Source organism: Colletotrichum fructicola (assembly GCF_000319635.2).
Source record: "Colletotrichum fructicola Nara gc5 chromosome Unknown KSG_Nara_v1_contig10, whole genome shotgun sequence".
NCBI lineage: Eukaryota > Fungi > Ascomycota > Sordariomycetes > Glomerellales > Glomerellaceae > Colletotrichum > Colletotrichum fructicola.
In genome coordinates, this window is record NW_027094060.1 from 261,410 (window position 1) to 285,201 (window position 23,792).

A 23,792-nucleotide genomic window follows, 5' to 3' on the forward strand; every position below is an offset into this window, starting at 1 on the left:
AGCCAGCCTAGGACGCCCGCCATGATCTACCATCTCAGAGCCCTTTCCCCACCACACATCGTCATCGCCATCCATAACCCAGAAGAGAGACAGAGAGAGCTTTTATGCCCTTTATGCTCTCGACATGACACCCCAGGCACGGATGATGTTGTCGGTGTAACCGGCGAACAGGGTCTGGCCGTCGGCGCTCCAGGCCAAGCTCACGCACTCAGGCTCACGGCTCTTCTTGCCGACAGCGGTGAACTCGGGCTTGAGCTCGTCAACCTTGCTCTTCTTCTCAAGGTCAAAGATGATGATGCTGCTGGCGGTGGCAGCGCAGAGCCAGTAGCGGTTGGGAGAGAAGACGAGGGCGTGGATCTCGTCGTTGGCGTTGAGGGAGTAGAGGTGCTTGGACTCGTTAAGATCCCAGAGCATGGTCGTTCCGTCCTTGCCACCGGAAGCGCAGAGAGAGCCGTCGGGGGAGATGGTGACGGTGTTGATGTAGCCGGTGTGGCCGATGTGGTCGGTCTGCAGCTTGCAGGTGGAGAGCTCCCAGACCTGGAATTGCCAGTGTTAGCCCACAACGTCCATTCCGAGAGTGGATACAGAGGCAAAAATGATGGATTCGATGGTGCGAGATCAGTGCATTGGTGAATAGTGGTCTCATGGCCTGCAAAAAACAGGCTCTGAAGTAGCAAATACTTTTGGTTGCAAAACATCATGTCGAAGATTTGTCCAAGAAAAAAAGGAACGGTTCCACGGGGAAATTTTTCCACATACCTTGACGAGCTTGTCCCAGCCGGAGGAGACAATGACGGGGTTCTGGGGGTTGGGGCTGAAGCGGACGCAGGAAACCCACTCGGAGTGGCCCTTGTCGGTGATGGTGTACTTGCAGTCACCGAGGGTGTTCCACAGCTTGATCGTGCGGTCACGGGAACCAGAGACGATTTGTCTGTTGTCGGCGGAGAAGGAGACGGACAGGACGTCGTTGGTGTGGCCGACGAAACGGCGGGTGGTGGTGCCGGTGGCAAGCTCCCAGAGGCGGAGAGTCTTGTCCCACGAGGCGGAAAGGGCGTAGGCGCCATCCGACGAGATAACCTGTATTCACTCCTCCATCAGCCCAAAGTTGGTCAACAGCCCCTAGACGGCGCAGAATTTTCGCGGGGTCCGGGAGGGGTCGAGGAGACGTACGCAGTCGGAGACGATGTGGGAGTGGCCCTTGAGGGAGCGCTTGGGGTAGCCGTACTGGGACTCGTCACGGGTGAGGTTCCAGATGATCAGAGTCTTGTCACGACTGGCGGACAGGAGCATGTTGGGGCTGGCGACAAAAGTTAGCGACCAAAGCTCTCAAGCCTCAGATTCGACCACCAGCGCATCTCTCTCCTCGTCTCGGTTTCTGGAACCCGTTCCGTGTCGAGAAAGCACCGTGGGATTCATCGATGGGAGTCGTACTTCTCCATGGAGGTAGCCAGGCTGGTGACCCAGCCATTCTGCAGAGAGCATGTTCGTCAGTCCTGGTGGTCCAAATTTTGCAGACAAAAATCGCCCGCGACGGCGGCGGCGGCGGCAGCAGCGGCAGCAGCAGCAGCAGCAACGGCGTCGGCGCGGAGAGTGGGCAAGCAGCAACTTACGTGGCCCTCGAGGGTACCCTTGAGAATCAACTGCTCAGCCATTGGGAAATGAGGCAATCAGGTCGATTGAGTGGTGAGAGAAAGGTGAGAAAGGTTGGAGTTGATTCTGAGGTCACACCTTTGACCCTTGGAGCTCTTGCTGAATTCAGGAATTTGTGTGTGGGCGAAAAAAAAGCCCTCTTCGGATTAAGGTATCCTACGCGAAGCGTGGAAGAGGCTGTCGGTGGGGCTGCGACCAATGGGCGTCCTGCGTGGCGGCAGCGCTGCGACGAGGCTGATTGGCTCCACTTTGCGCGCTCAGAGTTGCATGTCACTGTGCAGGGGCGACGGCGGGCACGCCTGCAGACGTGCAATGGGACTTGGGTCGGGAACGACTGGACCTAAGGTACGGAGCAGAACATACGTTGTGCAGGATTCATGGAAAGCTTACATAGGGTCTCACAGCCTGTGTATGGATTTTTATCTGCTCCTACCGCTGCTGAGCCCTGCAAGTCTGTCCCTGCCTGGGCGTCCCCTTCTCCTTTCTTGATCATGGAACCGCATAGTCGCAGATGCCTCGGAAACCTTGGTTGTTACTGTGAGCATGCCCATGCCCCCTGTTGATTTACCCTCCTGCCTGGTGGTTTAAGCGGCATATTTCCCAAACCTAAACGCCTTGCTGCTGAATGCATTTTGATGCGAGATAATTCTTCGCACCCTCCGACTGAATGCGACAACCGTAAACGACTATTGTGCCGGCACGCCCGTGGAGAACATCTGCGGCCACCATTACCGTTGCCGATTCTTCCCATGCACAAAAAACAAGCCCCTGCCGACATCTGCCCTCTTAACCTTGACCCGCAGCTCGTTTCCCCTGACGCTGCACCTCTCTGCGCAAGTGTCGCGCATCCGAATTGACAATCATGCTGTGGTCGGCGATCTCGAGCTGTCCGGTTGCCCCTCCCTCCTTCTTCATGAACCCCTCCATAGCCGCGGCCCATAGCGAGTAGCGCTCCTTGGTCATAGGGTCGCGCTCCGACAGTGATCTGACCTCCTTCTGCTTCCGCATCTTAGTCGCCCTTACCAAGCCTCGCAAGGCTTCCTCGCCTTGTTTCGATGCCTTTGCAGCCTCGTCCCTCATCTTCTGAGGATCTCGTCCGCTGTCGTCCTCCTTTGGCGTGTACTTGTACGTGTGCTTGCTCGGGAAATCAGGAAACGATTTGGGAATGTATGATTTGGCCTCCTTCTCTGGCCTGCCACTCAGCTCTTCTCCAAGAAGTGGCAAGGTAGTATGCGCATCGGGGTCCTCGGGCATCGGGTCAAAGTAGTCGACGGCGAGCTTAGATTTGGGGACGGGTTGGCGAGCGTGAGGTCTGAGTGCCTTCGTCTTGAGGGTGAAGCGTTGCATTGTAGACTCGAAGTCGGCAGGCGTTGGTTGCTCGCGGCGCGCGGCGAGAGAAACTCGTTTGAGGTCCTCGATGAAAGAAGCCATGTCTACGCTGGAGATTAGCTCAAATGTGCGGCTGTCAGGGTCCCCTATGGATTCTCACAGGTCTCAACTGTCACCAAATAGCTCTCCATAGCCTCGGTAGTAGCGGAGTCAAAGCCAACATGTTGCAACGCTAAGCCAATACTACGTTCAAGGCCGCTTTTTGCTTGGTAGTCGAGGGAAGGGATGATGACTTTGGTTGCGCATGGGAGTAACGACTCGTCGTCTTCGGCGGGTGTCGCGGAAAGCCCAAGATCGGTCTTCTGCCGTTTCGCGTTGGACTCCTCCTCGTCACTGGGCGAGTTTCGTTTGCGTGGGCTCGTGGCCGCAGCGGGTGAGGCAGGTGCGGACATGGCGCGAAGCTCAGGCGAAGCCCGCGTATCGAGACGCGGGTCGATGACGCGCTGGCTTTCGAATTTCAGGATGTTTTCGTCTACGAAAGTTCGGCGGAACAAGGACGGGCGACAGGCGATAGGTGCCGGGCGCTGTTGTTGAAGCAGATGACCCAGCCGACACGAGAGAGTTGATAGATCGTCGCAGTTTTTGATATGGAAGTTGCAGCTGTTTGGACGGAAACTGTCGGTCGGTACGTACTTTCCAGCAGCAAAATTGGCGAGGAAGCACCGGAGGTTGAGGCTCTTCCTGAGGAACTTGGGAACCTACCTTAGGAGGTAAGGTTCCTTAGTACCTAAAGTAGGTAGGTACTTTGTACCTTAGGTAGACTGGGGCAGGTGGTCCTTGCGTCGGCTCTTGGGCCAAATACGTACAGTGGGTGATCCCAGCCAATTGGTTCGCCTCACTCGTCGTCGTCTCCCTGCGTTTAATGGCGTACCTAGATTCGCGTTCATATGGGACTCGAAACTCGTCCATGTGGTCTCAGGATGGCTCTCGATTTGCCCTTGTCTTTTTCATTTCCATAGTTCCTTTTAGTGTGTCAATTTACGGATAGCTCAACTCGAGTCGAGACCCGTCGCTGGCGGGCTGTGCTACTATCTTATCTGTGTGACACAGGCGTGGCAGTCAAAGAAGCAGTGTTCCAGGTGTTCCACACATCGCTCTACCTTTAATAAGCCCGATCCCGTCTTTCCTCCCGCTACGATATGACCAGCTGTCCAATGCAGCTTCCACCTACTAAATATTGCCGAATTGGAGAGATAGCGGGAGAGAACGCCGCCCTCCGCTCAGTTCTCATTGCCATCCTCGCGTGTCTGAGTCAAGCGCCAGCAGTTGTCCCTATCTCAGCCCGAGTCTCAACGGAATCTCGAGCCAGGGGGCCGCACTCTTTATCATTTGATCCCCCACGCCCTCGATCACGAGTCCCTACCTTATACACAGAACGAGTCCACTATCTATCGTTGCGGTACCATGCAGAGCCTGGAAACCTTGCGTAGCGGTGGCTACCGTGATCTTGGCCTACACAAGCTGAAGCTCGCAGGCCCCCTGAGCGAGTTTCCCTCGGAGATTCTTCAACTCGCCGATACGCTTGAGCATCTGGATCTCTCTGGCACGGGGCTTTCCACTTTACCTGACAGCATCGGTCAACTGCGTAAGCTCAAGATTGCCTTCTTCTCGGACTGCAACTTCAAAGCCTTTCCCAAGCAGCTGGCACAATGCCCGAAACTCGAAATGGTGGCCTTCCGCTCCAACGGCATGAGCAACATCCCGGAGGATGCTTTGCCCCGTAACCTGCGCTGGCTTATCCTCACCAACAACCGCATCGAAAACCTCCCGAGAAGTGTTGGCAAATGCGCGCGTCTTCAGAAATGCATGCTCGCAGGCAATCGCTTGAAAAACCTGCCCGACGAGATGTCTGCGTGCAAGAAGCTTGGCTTGCTTCGTCTTTCCGCCAACGAATTCAACCATCTGCCACCCTGGCTTTTCAAGCTGCCTGAGCTGGCGTTCTTTTCGGTGGCTGGTAATCCATGCTGCGCCATCACCCTCGAACACGAAGTGGCTCAGCTTCGCAAAGTGGTTTGGCATGATCTAGAGGTCGAAGGTTTGCTCGGTCACGGAGCTTCGGGCGACATCTTCAAAGCGAGATGGATGTTGGCCGACTCCGTCGTAGAGGAAGTGGCCATCAAGCTGTTCAAGGGCGAAGTAACAAGCGACGGGACACCTCTCGATGAGATGTCAGCTTGTCTCGCAGCAGGATCGCACAAGAACCTAATCAGCACACTGGCAAGCATTGATGGGCACCCAGAGAAGCATGGCCTCGTTATGCAGCTCATACCGCCCCACTACCAGACTCTGGGGCTTCCTCCTTCCCTGCAGACCTGTACGAGGGACCGCTATGAAGACGAGGGAAAGCTGCCGCTGGACACTGTTTTGGAGATTCTTGCTGGCGTTGCAGCGGCAGCTCTCCACCTGCATGGTCGTAAGGTATCCCATTGCGACTTTTATGCCCACAACATTCTCTTCAACGAGGCGGGACATGCCCTGCTCGGTGACTTTGGAGCGGCGACGGTATATGAAAATCTCAACGGCCTCGACTTTGAGAGGTTGGAGATTCTAGCCTTCGGTCATCTAGTTGAGGACCTCTTGGGAGTAACGGGCCCGGGCCGTTTGGAGATGGACAAGAAGCGGCGGACGATCGAGGGACTACAGCAGCTGCTTGCTCGATGCTCGACCCCTGTGGTCGGAGACAGACCGCGTTTCGTGGAGGTTGTGCAGATACTTGAAGATTTGCATTGAAAATATCAACATTCTCACAGCCGTGGGGGTGCGAAACGGCGAGTCTCAAACGTGAAGGGATAGATAGACATGGAAATAAACCAAGAGGCATCCATATAGACTAGATGTCATCCTATAAACATGGGCAGAAATGATTAGGCATTCAAAAACCTCGGGCGATGCGGAGTCAATTCAGGAGTTGACGTTCGGATGAGTGCGGGCGGGGGTAATCTGCAAAAGATTATATGTCCATAAGTCAGTTTACTGGGGATGCCTGAACATCTAGCCGGCGTTGGGTGACGATGTGTGCGTTGAGGTCGTGTGGGTGGTGTTGTTCGAGTGTTGGTTGGTTGGCGGCGGATGTTCTTCCTGGTAGGGCTGCGTGAGGCCGATGGCACTTGCACCGCCCAGGTATGCTGCTTTCTGGAGGCTGCCTGGAGGGAGGCTGCCCTCCACTGCCCACAGTACCTTATTCGTACTTACCTACCCTACCTTACCTAGGTAGGTACTAGGTAAGGTATCTGCGAGGCCCACGGATCGGGCGAGGTCCGATTCGAGCAGGGCGGGAGCCAGGGGAAAGAAGGGCTTTGCGCTCCCCTCACCACTAACCCCAGTCGTTCCGTTCCATTCAAACTCCCCTCGCAACGCAGGGTCCAGTGCCGACAACCTCAATACTGATAATTACATACCACCAACACCAACACCGCCTTTCACGAACCGACCGCCAGGCATCATCCCACCGACTCATCCATATTTCTTTCCCTTCGTCCTAGTAGGAAACGAAACACGGCATTAAAGAACAGACAGACAGCATCAGACCGACTTCTTTCATCGTCAATTTGCATCCTTGCTACGACTCATCTCCTCGGTTGCGCTCACTCACTATCATCGTGACCTTGCCGCAGCAACGTCACTCCTCGGGTTCAAACTTAACAACACCCACCAAACATGCACTTTTATTGGATACTTTGAGACCGCTCCCACTGTCGCAATGTTTCCCTTCGACCCAAATGTCATGCCAACGTTGCCTACCCGCAAGGGCCTGTTGGTCATCGACTTCCAGAACGACTTCCTTGCCGCCGACGGCGCTCTCCCCGTTGCTGAGCCTGATGCATTAGTTTCGCGCACCCTCGACCTCGTCAAGGCTTTTCGAAAGACTGGCGAAATCATCTGGGTACACACCGAATTTGAAAAGCACCGTCCCTCTTCCGCGGAACAGATCCTGGCTACCGATGTCATGCCCAAGCCCACCATTTTGACATCTCGCTACCGCCGCCGACCCGCCGTCCAACAAGAGTCTGAAGAGCCAGATACGGACCGCGATCACGAGGCTTTTCTCAGCCAGCCCGGCCCCCCCGTCGTTCGCCCTTCCACCTCAGGTGCCCAATTCCCAGCTGCCGTCAAAGACGCCATCGCACCCCGCGATATCAAGTTCCTCAAGTCTCATTATTCTGCCTTCAAGTCGGGCCAGCTGTTGCAGATGCTGCGCTTCAAGTTCGTCACCGAGCTCTTTCTCTGTGGTTCCCTCGCCAACGTTGGTGTGCATGCCACTGCCGTCGATGCTGTCAAGTACGGCTATTCCATCACTCTCGTCGAGGATTGCTGTGGTTTCATATCCGAACTTCGCCTAAGTAATACTATGCGAAGTCTCGTTGATCTAACCGGCTGTGATGTACTTGAAGGTACAGCCGTCGTCGAGAAACTGCAAGCCAAGAAAAGCCCGGCTTCGGCCGCTTCCAGTTCTTCCTCGCCTGTTGTACCAAGAAGGCTCATAGAAACCGCCGACGATGGAATTCTGGTGGCCAGTGACGCTTCAACTCCAAAATCCCAGTCCCTCGAGGAAAAGCTGGCCGGGCTCAAACTCGAAAACGACGTCGGTAGACCTTCTCCAGCCTCGAGGCCTGCAAGGACCGCAAGGTATCGGTACCCGGATGACTCAGAGTGTGCAACCATCTCCGATATGTTGGAAGTCGACCCGGATGCACAGCCATCATCAGCAGCACCAATCATCAGTGAGTCACCGGCCATAGAGGTTTCTCGCAACCCGGATGCTGCTATTCAACCGGAGGAAGATACCACAAACGACCCTCAAATAATTGAAGCTGCCTCTGACGATGAAAAAACACCTGCATCCGACCCAGAACTTGAAGTAGATACCACAATAGCCTCCACAGGGACTGGAACCATGAGCAGCGAAGAAGTCGACAACGAAGACGCCCTGAAGGTCTCGGAACCTCTCTGTGAGGGAGACACCACTGTCATACACAACATCATCCCCGAGCCTCTGGCTGAAGGCATCTTTGAGAAAGTCAGAGATGAAGTCAGCTGGCAGAGAATGTCGCACCAAGGCGGCGAAGTCCCTCGTCTAGTCGCCGTTCAGGGGGAAGTGGCTGGCGATGGCAGCATGCCAGTTTACCGTCATCCATCTGACGAATCGCCCCCTCTTCTGTTCTTTTCGCCAACAGTGCGCGAAATCAAGACCGAGGTCGAGAAACAGCTCGGCCATCCGCTGAACCACGCCCTGATTCAGTTCTATCGTGGCGGCACCGACTACATCTCCGAGCACAGTGATAAGACCCTGGATATTGTCAAGGGATCTTACATCGCCAACGTCAGCCTTGGGGCGGAACGAACGATGGTGTTCAGGACTAAAAGACAGGACAAGGACCCGTCTAGTACTGAGTCACCATCCGGAGAAGACTCAAAGAAGCGCCAAATCGCCCGCGCAAAGCTGCCACACAACTCTCTGTGCCGCATGGGCCTGAAGACCAACATGCGCTGGTTGCACGCCATCAGGCAGGACAAGAGGATGGAGCGCGACAAGACTCCTGCTGAACTGGCCTTCTCAGGCGGCCGCATCTCCCTCACCTTCCGACAGATTGGCACCTTTTTGGATCGCGATAGTACAGTGATCTGGGGCCAAGGAGCGACATGCAAGGCCCGAGATGAGGCCAAGCCCGTTATCAATGGGCAAAGCCCTGAGGCGGTGGAAATGCTGCACGCTTTTGGCACGGAGAACCATTCTACCGCGTTCGATTGGGACCGGCACTACGGTAAGGGGTTCGACGTTCTTCACATGAACCATTCACCTCGACTCTGCGTCTCAGCTGATTCCGTCGTCAATATACGCATCGCCCTGATGCTAGCCGAGTATGGAATTTCTTACGCAAAGGGCAGCATGTCTTCGTCCTTCAACTGGAAAGATGGCGAAGGTGTAAACAACACCTCTACGATCCCTGAAAGCCCGCCGATCAGATTCATCGACAACGACGCCGTCAAGTCCACGGTACAGGGCGAGCTGGCAATCATGTTGTACCTTGACGGCATCTATGGCTCAGCAAGAGCAGAAGCCGCTGGCAAGTCGCACTCAGACCTGGCGAGGATTCTGACCCGTTTCCAGCAAGGACTCGCATTGCTCGAAAAATGGCGCCAACTCGAGCGAGACGACGAAGGCAAGCGTGACCTGAAACTCCTAAACAAAGAGCTGGCTATCTGGGGAGGCTACTCCGGAGAGTCGGAGTTTATTGCGGGAGAGAGGGTTTCTTTGGCCGACTTCGCCGTTTGGCCAGTGCTTCACACCATTGTGGAGAAGTATGGTGCTGAGGCACTCGTCGCGACTGGAAAGTTGAAGGAGTATTACGAGAGGTTCAAGAGCAGAGACTCGACTACCAAAATGCTGGGAACAGACCGGCCGGAGGGCCCAAGCACGCCTTGAAATTATCCTCACTTCACGTTGGTAATTGAAGATACCCAGGGACGGATTCATCTTACAGCTCCTGGGTATCTGAGGAATAGGTCCATGATGCGCGGGAAAGCCTCGGAGCGTATTGTTTGCTTGATACCTTTTTGTAAGAAACAAAAAATGCCTCGAATAACACAAGCAAACCAGAAAAGGGGCGCGCTGTGAGGTTTGCTGGTGAAGCAGGCCAACGTTACAGTCATCGAAGCTTGGCTCTATCTGGGTCGGCAAATCTTGAAAATGTTTACACATCATTTTTTTTTTTCCGTATCTCGTTGAGGATGATAAATTTTGTGTAAATGGAGACGCATGCTCCATGCAACATGTAAGCGCAACATGCTGTTAGGACTGGTGGTAGGCCCTTGATATAAAAAGAACACATAAATGATAAACGTGGGGAGGCGCGACCGCTCTCGCACAGCCTGAAAGCAGCCAAGGACCCCAATAAAACGCCGAAATGGATCAGCACCCCTCATGTCTCGAGTCCAAGTGCTCACCCATCATTCCTTCATGAACTGCGGCCCCAATTGCTCAAGAGCGGACGTCCCACGGCAACGGATATGTGCCGACCCAGTCAGCCACTTCAGATCTCAGCTGCACAATCTCTGGGTCGGTTTCTCCATCGCCAAGATGCTGCATGAAGTGTCTCAGCAGACCAGGCTTCTTCTCTCCCTTCTCCTCGGCAGTCTTTTTTGCGCTCTTGTCTATACGGACGGCAATGGTGACGGCCCGGTCAACGACATCAGCGACACGGCTAAAGTCTTCCTCGCTGAATCCCCTTGTTGTCATGGCCGGTGTGCCCATACGCAGACCGCCAGGCACCAGTGCTGACCTGTCACCGGGAACGGTGTTCTTGTTCGCCGCGACACCAACAAGCTCCAAAATACGCTCAACACGACCACCGTCGATACCCTGCGGCTTCAGGTCTGCAAGCACGAGATGGTTATCGGTGCCGCCTGACACCAGCTTGTAACCCAAACCTCCCTTCTCCTTAGGAGCGCCCAGTCTGTGTGCAAACGCCTTTGCGTTTGCTAAAACCTGCGTCTGGTATGCGCGGAACTCAGGAGCCTGTGCCTGCTTCAAGGCAACGGCCAGGGCGGTGATTGTATGGTTATGGGGGCCTCCCTGGTGACCAGGGAAGACGGAGTTGTTGATGGGGCCCTCGAGGTTGTACATCTCATCCTCTTTCTTCGCGTTCTGCCGGCGCACACCCTTGCGGAAGAAGATCATGGCACCGCGGGGTCCACGCAAGCTCTTGTGGCTAGTGGTGGTAACAATGTCGGCGTAGGCGAAGGGCCCGGGCATCACCTTGGCCGCGACCAGACCAGAGATGTGGGCCATGTCAGCGAGTAGATAGGCATTGGCCTTGTCGGCGATCTCGCGCATGCGCTTGTAGTCGATCAACCTGCTATAGGCACTGGCACCGGCAACAATGACCTTGGGGCGGTACAACATGGCCAATTCCTCCAGCTTGTTATAGTCGATCTGACCGGTAGTCTCGTCAAGCCGGTAGGGGACGGTTTCGAAGTACTTGGAGATGGCGGAAATCTTCTTGGTGGGCGTCTGGTAGCCGTGGGAAAGGTGACCGCCGTGAGGCAGATCCAGTCCCATGAGGCGATCGTGGGTGTCCATTAAAGCAGAATAGACATACAAGTTGGCGGGGGCACCGGACAGAGCTGCACCATGAGTTATTGGCTGGCTGGATTGTCGAGAAGGGAAAGAAAACAATACGCACCCTGCACGTTGACACCCCATTGCGTGGCATCGAGGCCAAAAGCCTCGAGAGCTCGCTGCTGGCAGAGACGTTCCGCTTGGTCGATGAACTCGTTTCCGCCGTAATATCTCGCGCCCGGGTAACCCTCGGAGTACTTGTCTAGCCAGTTGATGAGTATAAATTCAGTACTGGGGACAAGCTGCTCATACTCTGCATCACACTGCCCAAGGCATCGAGAACAGCTTGGGAGGTGAAGTTCTCTGAGGGGATGAGGTTAATAAAGTGCTTCTGTCTGTTTTTCTCCTGCAGGTATACCCGAGTCAGCGGCTGGTTCCCTTCGCCAAGACCTCGTGTCATCGCAGCACTGCTCGTTGTGTTGACGGGGAAAGGAGGTTGTCGCAAATGTCGGTGTCAACCTTAGATATCGTCCTATGAAGTCGTACCTTTTCAATGATGTCGAAGACAGCGGGATCGGCTTGCTGGAGGTGAGCAGACAGCAGCTAAAGGGCAACCCAAGTCAGCAACGGAATTCGAAAGTCAGGAAAAGGTCGGAAAGCCAAACGGCGCACCTGTTGTTGGCCCTCAGAGTTGGACGTCGAGATGCATCTCACGCCACTCACGCGCGGACGAGTCGCCGGGACCGCCCCTCTCGGCAAGCAACGCAGGGCACGAGAAGTACCTCGGAAGACGGAAAAAGACATGATGACAGCAATAACGACTGGCTGTCGTGGAAGCAGTGTCAAACGAGGAGAATTGGAGGGAAAGCAACGAGGGAAAAGGTGAAGAGGGGATGGAGGATGAGCAGGAGGAGGCTTGATGTAAGGTAGGGCTAGGACAGCTGCAACAGCCAGGCAAGTACCTGAGGGAGGGATCGAGTTACCGATGCTAGTACCCCAGCTACAAACCACGAGGAGATGATGTAGCGATGTGCAGTCGGTGGGGGAGCCGGTACATATGGCACCAGCCAAGCTGGCGGATACGCTGAACCAGTGACCATTGCTCGGTATCTCATCCGTCGTCCAGCGGTAAGTCGACCGAGCTGCTCAGCGGTTGGCGCCGGCTTCGGCTCCGCGCTACCCACTATGACCGACCTTATCAGCTTTATCGGCCTGCATGGTGGTTCGCCGATGCTTAGGTAGGGACCGCGCTCCAGACTCCAGCACCTTTCGCCCCGTCATGTCGCTACAGGCACCGCTCGAGAGCAGGTCCGCGCTGGAAGTTGGCAGTTGGAACAGTAAGCAGTGCACGGGCCCTCGGCAAGGTCCCGCCTCATGGTGGACCCTGTCCTGACCTACCTTTTTACGCGGCATCGCGGCCGAAAATTTTACTCCTTTTCTTCTTCTCTTCTTTACACAACTAAATTGGAGATGACGAGCACGCTTTCTTCGCACATCAGCTCTTCCGCTTCGGCGGGTGCATGATGAAATGTCCTGGCACCATCACCACCTTTTCAGGGACAATTTGAAACAATCTGATCCAATCCATGGTTGTGCTTCTTTCTTCATACTCTTTTCATTGCGCCGGTCGGCCATCCTCTCCCCAACGCACAAGTGTGCTCAGGGCTTCAAAACTAAACATGCTGCATTTGTGTGGGGAACTTTACGTAGTCCAAGTGCGTTACGTAGTTTGTCCATAGGGAAACCACGTCTGCGACAATGTATTGCTGCACTGTGGCTGTTCCTGTCGACTGCTTACTGATCAAAGCTGAGTACGTGATGGAATTTTCCATCAATATTCCCAACGGCTGGTTTTGTGCCTCGCGTCCGTGGATGACCTCAATGTTGGTTCTGCATACTGCCCAAAGCTACCTAGCAAGCTTGCCTCGTATACCGCTGCCGTATGGAGATGGGCCAACACCATATGACGGATCGTATCATTCGGACCCTTGACTGAACCCGATCCGCCGAACACAAGAATATCGAGAATTCGCTGTATTCGTAGGTAGGAAACGTAATTGCCGAGCCCTGGGGCTATCTTAGTTCCCGACAATCCCATGACACGAATTGTATGTGCCCTGTGCAATTACCTTGTCTGTCTCTGGTTGCGCTCCTATGCTATCTGGTGGCCTTGGGCTGGTAGACAGCGCCTAGAGATAGGCCGCTTAAAGAACCTCAACAACTTTCACAAAATACGCACACCCATGTGGGAATCACAAATAAGTTGAAAGTTTATAACCGTGTAAAGATTGCTGCTGCTCATTTTTCATGCCCGTTTTTTTGCCATGTCATCGATTTCCATTTTTCAATGCTACATGCCAAAGCCCTGCTGCGACATTAGGACCAGTAGGACGTAAAAAAAGAAGACCCAACCCGATGACTCCGAATGCAGCCGCCTAAGGACCGAGATCGAATTGTAGTCGTCTACTTGGTCTCCTCCTCCTCGCCCATCAGAGCGTTCCTCTTCGCCGCCGCTCTCTCCTGCTTGCGCTCGCGGGCGGCCTTGGTCTTCGCACGCTTGGCATCCATCTCGTCCTTGAGAGCCTTCTCGCGGGCCTTCTCGGCCTTGGCACGGTGGATCTATTGCAAACAAAGATGTTAGCACACATCCCTTCCGTCCACGCATAGTCGTGGTCTCGTTTCTGAAGGGTCCGGGTGTTGTAACTTACGTGCTCAACGAGAGCACGCTTGTGCTTGAAGGTGTTACCCTTGCTGGCGTGGTAGAGCTCGTGGTAGAGGTGCTTGTCGATCTTGCCGGAGGCACGGTACTTGACGAGGAGACGGCGGAGAACACGGAGGCGGCGCATCCAGAGGACTTGGCTTCATCGAGAGTCAGTATAGAATCTCCACGTAAAGGGCATACAGCCGTGGTGTAGCTGAGATGAGAGTCTCCTCGCCAGGACAAACGTGTGACGAGGAGACTCCTTCGCAACAGGCTATCCCACAGATCGCTTGCCGGGAGTATTGGTGTCGACGAACCTGGGCATACGAGCCTCGGCGGTACCCTTGCGCTTACCGAAGCCACGGTGGCGACCGATGCGGCGGGCAAGGTTCAGCTCACGAGCACGGGATCTCGAGTGCATGGTGACGGGCTTGCGGATGATGAGGCCATCGGCGATGAGCTTGCGGACGGTCTGGCGGGAGTTGGCGTTGGAGATCTCGCTGACCTCGTTGGGGTCGAGCCAGATCTTGCGCTCACCGCAGCCGATAACCGACGCGGCGAGGCGCTTCTGAGTTCGCAAGTTGACCCTGGAGAGAAGCAGTCGCAATCAGCCCTTGTCCCCGATACATCATGACATTGTGGGAGGAAAAAGTGTTCATCCTCCTTCGATTCCATCCAAGTGCCGGTCGTCGTGTGTTCGGTTCGTTTCGACTCCGCCAATCCCCGACGCCACAACGGCCGGGAATTGGCGTTGCCGGGACACAGGACGACGGGAATCTCACTGGAATCGGTGTTGCAGGGCGTTGCTGGGTGCGGTCGTGATAACTTACATCTTGAATGTTGTCCTAGTCGATGGTCGTACCTACCGGGGGAGTCGAGGTGTTGGAAAATTGAGAGGGGTTGACGCACGAATATTTCTCTGGAGGAAAGTCAGAAAGCGGTGCGGATTCGAGTGGGGCCACTGAGCCAGCTACTCAGGATTAAGCGAGGGCTCCGAATGAATCATGCCATCACGTGATACGCCAACACAGCAAAAATGCAGGTACGTACCGCAGTGTGCAACAACCGCTCTCACCTCGCAGCGCTGGAGACTGTGCCTGTGCCTGTGCCTGGCTGGGGTGGACGGCCACATCTTTTTGTAGTGCCAACAACAGCCTTATCGATACCAACTCAGGAATCCTCCCCAATTCTTCCATACCTCATCTTCGCACGGCGCTTTGCGCACACCTTTCACTCCCAGAATTGCAAGCAACTGTCATGGCATGAAGTGAATTGTAACTTTTCCACATTTACCATCCATCCTGTATGCTAACCCTGCCTACCTTACTTGCCAAACACATCCTCGCCAACGTCAACCTTGCCCACACTCCATATCTCCTTTTCATCTTCAACCTCGTCATTGGACAGGCCCAGGCCTCCCTGGCCTCCCTCTGCTTCCCTCCTTTCCCGTACTTGCGCTCCGAGCCTCAGGGTGACACGTTTGAAGTAGTCCTGCATGCTCCTCTTGGTGTTGGGTGGCAGGTTCGCACCATCCACAAATTTGTCAAAGACCTTGCTTTCGTCGTCCGCAACGTTAAAGAGAGCAACGAAAGCGGCTTCCGCAGCCAGCTTGACGGGAATAACCGGGTCTCTAACGCTGGCAAACACGGGGCCAGCAAGCAACCCCACGTGCGGGCGAACCATATCCATGTTGGTACGGCTCATTGTGCGAACGATAACCAATGCCAGCCGCCGAGAGTCCACGGAATTACCTGGCTGGATGATGTTTGCCAGGGCCTCAAAGATCTTCTTGTTCGAATCAAAAGTCTTGACCGATTCTGACAATAGGTATTTACCAGTGGCCAAGATGACGTTGTCCGCGATGTAAGGCTGCATAGCTTGCGTTAGCATTTTGTGACCGTGCTGCAAGCACCATTTACTTACGTGTTTGCTCGACATGCCCTGGCAAAGGAGATCGGGCAGTTCGTCCGCCAAGGGGCTTTCCAGGAGGCTCTGCGGTGATTCAACCAACACCGCGTTGAGGGCGAGAGCCGAAGAGTGACTCCAATGACTGGTAACCACCCGGTTCTTCAGCAGCCCGTTCGCAGCCTCCTCGGGCACGTTCTTGATAAGTGCTCCGAGCAACTTGGCATTGGTGATTGTCATCGCATCATCTCTCTCATCAGTATCCATATCAATGAGACCCAGGACAGCAGCGCGCGAGGTCTCGCCCATATTGGCACCGGCCTTGCTGATGACTTCGTAGAGCGCGCTGAGCATGGCGGTTCTGACGCCTGGGTCCGCAGTCTTGGACCCAGTCACCAATTCGGCAATGAGCGGATCGATTCGTGGCGTGTATTTGATGAGCGTACCCAAAGCCTTGGCTGCGCGAGCTCGGAGAACCTCGCTGGAAGTGTCTGCAAGCGACTTGGCAAATGTACGTTGCAGCTGGGGCAAGAATGGCTTCAGCGCTGTAGGCATCTTCTCCAAAAGGTTATTTAGGGTCAACAGGATCGCAGATTTGACATCTGTAGATCTCTCAGATACGACACGAATCAGGGGCCCCGTGATCTGCGTGACAAACGGCTTAAGGGAAGCCTCGCTGGTCCGGTCCACAATGTCAGAAATGGCCAGAGCTGCCTGTGTCCTTTGCTCTGGGGTGCCGTTCATGAGACCCTGCAAGAATATCGGTAGGATGGCGTTGATGCCCTTCGGAAGCTCAAAGCCTGGCAAGTTGGCGCCAGCAACGCCAACTTGTTGAAGAGCTTGTCGGGTTGAGGTGACGAGACTCTCCATTTCCTCTTTCCTGAGTTTCTTGGTGAACTCGCTGAGCGCGGCCCAAGCTCCCTTAAGTACATTTTGGTCTCTGTCATCGAACGAGATGAGGAGGGAGCGTACAATATCTTGATTGTAACGTGAATAGTCCACGTCGGCGGACGCGAAGAACTTGGCCAAATGACGTGTGGTAGTAGCACGTCTGCGATGATCGTCGTGCTTGGTAAGCTGAAGCAGGACGTTCATTACCGTGTTCAAACCATCGTACTCGTCAATGGACAGAATCACTGTGTCGAAAGAGTTTTCGAGGTCCTCTCTCAAAGCCTCGTCTTGGCAGTTGATAATGTTGTCCATCAAAGAGTTGATAATGTTCGGCAGACGGCGGTTCATGGCAGCACCAGCGACCCGAGACAGAGAAGCAAGGGCCTTGGCGTTGAACGCTGAAATGGGAGGAGTGATGAGGGTAGGGATGAGGTTCGGGAGAATGATATTGGAACGGGTGGTTTCTGTAAGGAGGGTGAGCAGCGCCTGCAATGCGTTGTCGGCGTTTTCCTCGGAGCGCAGCAGGTTGAGCAGGTATGGAAGAACTTGGTCCACAGCCTTCTTGCCCAGGATCTGCTGCAGGGAGTCGAAGGCCTCTGCGGCGGCTTCTCTGACATCTCCATCCGAATCGGTGAGGGCCGTCCTGACAACGGAGATAAGTGTCTTTTCGTGATCTTCCAGAGCCTCTTCGGAGGCTGAAGAGATAAGCTCCTTGAGGGCAAGACAGATACCTTGCTTCGCATCTGTATCCGTCGATGTCTGCAGGCCCTCCTCCAGAGTTGGCAGTAAAGTAGAGAGGACGCCATCGCCCGCCTTGCGAATCAATTCGCCGAGAGCATTACTGGCAATAACCTTGTGCTCCATGTTGGAGCTTCCAAGGCGGCGGATAATGAGCTGGGTAAGAGTTGGCACAAGTTCCTTGAGGATGCGGGGGCTGGACACCAAGGCCTTCCAGACGCTGATTGCGGCGGAACGGACAGCGTTAGCCGTATCGCATCGGCACACGTAGAGAGCAGAAAGGATCTTGTTTCTCTTCTCCTCTCCGAGTGCCTCGCGGAGGGAAGCGCCAGCCTCCTTGGCACTCTCCTCATCCTCCTCGTCATCCTCAGTCTTGCCACTGATGCCTGTCAGGTTGAAGAGCAGGTCACCAACAAGCTCGACGGAGCTGAGACGAATGCGGTAACTATCGTCGGCCAAGCCACGTTCAAGCTCAGGAAGAAGTAGGTCGACGGCACGTACGGCGAAGTTCTTGACGAGCAGACGGCCGGCCCGAAGAGCCGTCTCACGAATTGACTCGACATCATCGGCAAGACCTGACAGAATGGGAGGAATAATTCTGCCCAAGTAGTTTGCAAAGCTGTTGCCGAAGCAGACGGGAAGGAAGATGAAGAGGGACATGAATCCTTCGCGAACAGCTGATTTTGAAGACTCGACGTTCTGCAAGATGGTAGGGAGTGTCTCTTCCAATCTGGTGGTACCCAAGCCGGCGAGAACCTCGCTGAGAGCCTGGGCAGAGCCGAGACGATCGCCAGCACCATTGTCTGCCTTGAGAGTTTGCATAAGGCCAGGAATAAGATCCGGCAGAGCATCTTCACCCAGCTTCTCAACTAGAGAACCCAGCGCTCGGGAAGCCGTAGCACGGGTAGTCGGCACCGGATCGACGATAGCAAGCTTAAGTCCTGCAACAAGGACTGGCAAATGAGAGACCAAATCCTTTCGCTCCGTAAGATGGGCAAGACTACCAATGACTTGTGCAGCCTTGCGTTTGGTGTTGGAACGGTCGCCAAGGCCGCGTTGGAGAATTCTTGTAACCAGGGCAAGAGAAGGGGCGTCAAGGTAGTGAACAAATTGGACCTTGATCAAAGAATCCAGAGCCTCGTCAGTGTACTTTGTCGGGTCACTGAGCGCCTTCAGGAGAATGTCGACGAGGCTCTTGATCTCAGGGTTGTTGATAACCTCGCCGAATCTCTTCAAGCTTTTGTTGGCTGCGGAACGGACTTCCTTATGACTGTCATTGAGAACTCCTGTGAGAGGAGGAATGATATCGGGAAGACTTTGGGCTAGCTGGTGGGGGTCAAGGTAGGCCATAGCTCCCAGCAGGTCGCAGGCACCCTTCTTACTACGCCATTGCTGGTCGTCTAAGCCATCCAGAAGTGTAGGCAGGATCTTCTTCACACCATAGGAGCTGAGCTGGCCAAAGCATGCCTTGGCTGCAGCCAGACAAGAGTCTCGAACGTTGGCGTTTGCATCGCCAAATCCAGTGAGAAGCTGGGGTACGATCTGAATGACATAGGGCTCGAAAAGGCGACCGAGAATAGTGGAGAGCAGCTCGTACGCGAGGAGGGCGGCTTCTCTTTGATTTGCCTCCTTCTTGTTCTCGATGGCTCCTCTCAGCGTCATCATTATGCGCTGTTCCTTCAGAGATGAAATTCCACGACCCTGGACCAGGCCGGCCAGACCGTATGCTGCGCCGCGTTGCTCGGCGTACTTCTTGGAGGTCAGCAACGTTTCAAGGACCTGCTGGAAGTACTTCGACGATTTGTCGCCATAAGCCTGCACCAGTGGCGGCAAGCATTCCGCAATTGCGTATTGAACGGTCTCCGATGGCGTGCTGAGGGTTGACAGAAGTCGTTCGATGACGACGGGGAGCTTTGAGTCTCCCAGTTTCAAATGCCGAGCAAGAGCACCGTACATGATGATGACAGCTTCATTGACACGGTCAGAAGCCTCCGTGTTCTTATCTGGGCCTTCCAAGGTGCGCTCAAACACCTTCATCAATTTTTCAACCATACCCTTGCCATGAATGTCAATGGCGCGGATGGCTGCGTCGAGCATCTCACTACGGACGTTCGCGTTCTGGTCGCCTAGTGGCCCCCTTTCAATGAGAAATTCGAAGTACGGGTCCAGTTGTTGTTTGTCCATGTGTGGCGCAAGCTCCTTGAAAGCGGATCCTATACCGTGTCGTGATTCCCAAGGGTCGGCGAGATTGGTCTTCTTGGGCATGCCGTAGGCATCCAGCTCGGGGACTCGTGGTTTCGCGAGCTCAACATACGAAGATTTGAGAGCATCCAAGATCGACTCGAGGGTAGCCTTGTGTGAATTACAGGCCTCCGCAAGTGAGCGGGCAGCTGCCCTCCTCAGTTGGCCATCAATGCTGTACAGGTAGGGTAGCATCTTGGCAGGAACTTCAGGGGACAGGCTGAAGTTGCTTTCCTCCCAGATCTCCCGACCAAGCTCGACATTCTCCTCCACATCATCATGACATGCTAGCCAGATTTCGTCGGAGAAGTCAAGATCGCTCATGTCGACTTCTGCACTAATTGCCTGCAATACTGTAGTCCGGACGCTTATCTGAGGGACGATAGTTCCCTTAGCCAGCACCGCAATCTCTTCCGGGGTCATGTTGGGTGCAACGCAACGGCACATATCAGCAAAACAGTCTTTGACAATCTTGTAATGCTGCGTGTACTGTTGCATGGAAGATATGAGGGAAGACAGGACCTGGATACGAGGAGTTGCAGGGTCCTCGCAGGTGATGGTGTGGAAGGAGAGGAATTCAATGGCGAGGACAAGTTGAGCATCACGGTCATCAGCCGATGGGCCGAAACCTCCGCTTTCCAGGACGGTGAAGACCAGCGATAGAGCGTATACAAGCGAGACAGTATCGAAGGGTCGTTGCTCACCAGCAAATCGCAAACGGTAGAGTACCCTGGTGACGAGCTCATCCACAGGCTCCTGTTTGTAATCTTCGGGTAGCGAAGTGACGCCCCGGGCGCGCAACGTCGCAACTCCAACAAAAGGTTTCATCGGACCAAGACGGCTGGTGGTTCGCTCAGAGCAGGCCAGGTAAGCCAGAGACGCAGCGTCCCCGGTGAGAAGACTGGACCCAGCGTCGATTACGTCTAGGAGGGCCTTTACTGCCGGGCCCATCCAGTGGCTGGCTTCAGTGGGTGGACCAGTAGCGAGGCTTTGAACGATACCAATACCGCGCAACAAACGGGCTTCGAGTTGGCGAACAGATTTGCGGATTTCTGCCTCCTTGTGCAGTTGAGCCTTCACCTTGGCCGTCTCCTCTGCTGTGAGCTTCTTTTGCTGCCCCTTCTTCTGATCCAGCTGGGCCCTGAGTTCCGCCTCCCACTTTAGGATGTCATAATCTTTGTTGTTCTTATCGGGAACAGCTGTCTGGGCCTTCTTTGCGAGAACGTCTACGAAGGCGGTGCCCTCGGGGGTTCTGAAGATAGCCGCCTCCACGGGCCCGACGTTTCGCAATTCTTCCGGCTCCAGGTCTTGCTGTATAATTTGAACGATACGGCTGGTCATTGTTTCTGGGGCAACAAAAGCCAGTTCAGCAGCGGCATTACAGGCAGCCCTCTTGACGACATCGGACTTTTGCTCGATCGAGGTGCTTTCTGTGATTTCCTTGATGAGGCTGTCTTCAAACCTACGTGCCAAGTCTCCAGGATCCCGTTCTACGCGGAGGCAGAGATCAATCCAACTAGAGCGAGGAACGAGGTCTTGCCGAGCAAGAACGAGTAGGGAGCAGAGCTGTTGATCAATTATTGCTTGCACAGCTTCTTGTTGGCTTTCTTCCACATTCTTTGGGTTGATGCAAATGGTGCGTAAAACTTGGTGTAGGCTGCTGTTCTCGGTCTTGGACAATGCTGCTGCGCTGTCCTTGTCTGCCGTCTCTAAGCTGTCGATCCAGCGCCAGATGCCATGTATGACAGCCTGAGAGACCAAAGCTGGACGACTGGCATAGACGCGAGACAAGCTGTCCGTGGCGACCTGTCTGGCCTTGGGAGTTGCCCCGGATGAGGAGATGGCGAAAATGAAGGCCTCTGCCCAGGCAATCGAGACAGGTTTGGTGGTCTCCTCACTCAAATGCTCTGACGCGGCCGACAAAGCACGGGAGAACCAGATAAGCTCGTCCTCCACAGTAATCTTGCCATAGATGCGAGGATTGAGCATGAAGGAAGGTTTGGGCTCAAGAGCAAGAACCTGATTCGCAATAGAAATCTTTGACAATAATGACTTGACAGTAGCAGTCACATTGCTTTGCTGAGACCAGGAGGTGAGTGTGGTGACAATGAAGGCACCCACTGTCAAATTGTTTTGAGCGGCAACGAGGGGATTAGCAACGACCTCATTGTAGGTGTCCAAAAGTTTCGGTAGGACAGCCTCAGCAAACTTGACGACGGCAGGGGAAATATCACCCGAGCTTGTAGCAGCGTTGAAGATCTCACCGACCCGAAGTAGCCAAATGCGACGAGACGTAAACTTCTTGTCAGAAATGCCTTTGATGCACGCATCCACGATTGGTTTGGCAACTTCTGTGTCATTTCCAAGCAAGAATCCTGTAGATCTAGCCAGAGCAGAAGCCTCGACGGCAAGAGCAGCCTCGTTTCCCTCTTTTGCAGAGACGACTGCCAAAGCGGCGGCAATTTTGTCCGCAATAGTATTGGAGAGAGGAATAACCTCGAGCATCTCACAATGCAGAATTCTGTGGTCTGCGGATGCTAATTTCCCGCCTTTGACGGGACCAACAATCTCTTCCGAGACCTTCTCCAGGGCCTTATCATCCCGGCTTGCAGCAGCCAGTGCCTTGAAGGCCTTAACAGCGCCGTTCCGAGTGTTGACATTGCTGGATTTGACATTGGAGAGGATAGGCTTCAGCAGGTTTCCCAAAAGGATCTGCGAAAGGTCGAAATCCTTGTGAAGAGCGCGAATCAGGGGGATGATGACATCGCTGAGAACGATTTCAGGCGCACGCAGCAATCCCTTTTCCAGAGATGGAATAACCTCCTTGGCAAGATCTTCCAGGGTCACAAAGTCAAGGAAGAAGTCATTGAGCCCAGATGCGATATGCTGGGGAACAGAAGTCCGTGAGCCAATGATTTCTCTGGTATAAAAGGTGAAGTACTGCGACTTCTGGGCCTCTAGGACCGACTTGACTGCGGGGATTCGAGAGCTCACGCCGGCGATGACGCCGAGTAGCGGGGCATTTTTCATGGAAGGCTGCGCCGACTTGGTCGTCAGGAGCTGAACAGCGTCCTTGAGAGCCTTGTCTGGGTTCTCATGGGCAGAGAAGAGTTTGCGAAAGCCTCTCCGAGTCACGATGATGGCGGAATGGGTCATGCCACCTTTGGCAGCTGGCTGGAGACACTTGTCCAAAACGTCGACATAGCTTTGGAGGATCTGAGAAGCCAGCTTGTCCCAGTTGGAAGTTTTGGCGAGATGCTGCATGAGCAAGCTGCACCACTCGACGAGAACGAAGGCATTACTGGCGGCGATTCCAGGCTTTTGAGACTCGGCGCGCAAAGCAGCAACGAAAGCGGAGAGTACGTCGAAGTCGAGACCTTTGGAAAGAAGAGCGGAGAGACATCTCTGTACGGCGAGTCGAGAGGGTCGGTCGGCGTAGAAAGCATGTGTCCAGAAGAGCAACTGGACGAGTCTGCGAACCAATGGCGGGTCAAGTTCTGCAATAGATGGCAATAGGTCAGCTGGAAGGATCAATGGGGGCGCCGAGGAGGCGGTTCACCTGTATTTGATATCTTGTCCTCAACAGTTCGCAGATGAGCTATCCTGACATTGGTGGAAGACGAGGTCAGGGCCGTTCTCGTGGCAGGGAAATCGAGAGGGGCGGGGGCAGAGCCGGAGCCATTGACGACGACTTCAGTCATTTCGGCGGGATTGGGAGCGGACAGAAGATATCATTGGGGGCAAGCCGGCCAGCGATATGGTCGGCGAGCAGGTAGGTTTCGGAGACTTGTGGCACCGACGGAAGTGAGGATAGGCGCAGATACAGTGGTGTTGAATGACGGACGGAGAAGAAATTGAGTGCTGTCGCCGTTGGTGCCAAAATGCGAGGCAGATTTCGATGGTGTGGTTGAGGCTGCTCGAGGCAGTGGGCACGCACGGCAAGGCAAGGCAAAGCCTGAGATACACCTCAGTACAGCGCGCTCCTCCTGTCTTGGCAGCGTAAGTAGCTCCAACTCAGTGGACACACAGCACCCATGCCCCAGTCGGATGTGGGCAGAATCCGGCTCTAGGGTTGTGTGGTTTGGGCCTGGCACCTTAGGTAGGGAGGTATTAGGGTGGTAGGTACCTTCCCTCACCTAAGGTAGGTAGGTACCTTAGCCCGGTAGATTGGCGGGGTTGTGCTTCTTGATAGGGAAGGCGGTCAAGTCATGGTCAACT

General features: G+C 54.6%; 6 protein-coding genes across 6 annotated transcripts; 2 read left to right on the forward strand and 4 right to left on the reverse strand.

The window, feature by feature from the left end:
• Positions 1–111: 111 nt before the first annotated feature.
• cpc-2 (40S ribosomal protein RACK1) lies at positions 112–1,652 on the reverse strand (the record flags this gene model as incomplete). Its single annotated transcript, XM_032027203.1, has 5 exons — positions 112–537; positions 760–1,077; positions 1,171–1,297; positions 1,432–1,469; positions 1,611–1,652. 5 exons carry the CDS (start codon positions 1,650–1,652, stop codon positions 112–114), a joined length of 951 nt encoding a protein of 316 aa, XP_031876381.1.
• A 784-nt stretch (positions 1,653–2,436) lies between these two features.
• taf8 (Transcription initiation factor TFIID subunit 8) lies at positions 2,437–3,431 on the reverse strand (the record flags this gene model as incomplete). Its single annotated transcript, XM_032027202.1, has 2 exons — positions 2,437–3,083; positions 3,140–3,431. The coding sequence occupies 2 exons, from the start codon at positions 3,429–3,431 to the stop codon at positions 2,437–2,439; spliced, it is 939 nt and encodes a 312-aa protein (XP_031876372.1).
• A 1,012-nt stretch (positions 3,432–4,443) lies between these two features.
• Positions 4,444–5,769, forward strand: gefL (Ras guanine nucleotide exchange factor L; the record flags this gene model as incomplete). Its single annotated transcript, XM_032027201.1, has 1 exon — positions 4,444–5,769. One exon carries the CDS (start codon positions 4,444–4,446, stop codon positions 5,767–5,769), a length of 1,326 nt encoding a protein of 441 aa, XP_031876382.1.
• Positions 5,770–6,739: 970 nt separating this feature from the next.
• ALKBH2-0 (DNA oxidative demethylase ALKBH2) lies at positions 6,740–9,463 on the forward strand (the record flags this gene model as incomplete). Its single annotated transcript, XM_066153291.1, has 2 exons — positions 6,740–7,760; positions 7,890–9,463. 2 exons carry the CDS (start codon positions 6,740–6,742, stop codon positions 9,461–9,463), a joined length of 2,595 nt encoding a protein of 864 aa, XP_066007173.1.
• A 555-nt stretch (positions 9,464–10,018) lies between these two features.
• On the reverse strand, positions 10,019–11,902 carry CGGC5_v015601 (putative serine hydroxymethyltransferase; the record flags this gene model as incomplete). Its single annotated transcript, XM_032027199.1, has 5 exons — positions 10,019–11,163; positions 11,223–11,360; positions 11,411–11,504; positions 11,645–11,701; positions 11,771–11,902. 5 exons carry the CDS (start codon positions 11,900–11,902, stop codon positions 10,019–10,021), a joined length of 1,566 nt encoding a protein of 521 aa, XP_031876370.1.
• Positions 11,903–13,561: 1,659 nt separating this feature from the next.
• On the reverse strand, positions 13,562–23,275 carry GCN1 (eIF-2-alpha kinase activator GCN1; the record flags this gene model as incomplete). The annotated part of the gene is made up of 7 exons (XM_066153292.1): positions 13,562–13,717; positions 13,807–13,957; positions 14,117–14,386; positions 14,630–14,644; positions 15,127–15,668; positions 15,723–23,071; positions 23,134–23,275. 7 exons carry the CDS (start codon positions 23,273–23,275, stop codon positions 13,562–13,564), a joined length of 8,625 nt encoding a protein of 2,874 aa, XP_066007172.1.
• Positions 23,276–23,792: the final 517 nt, after the last annotated feature.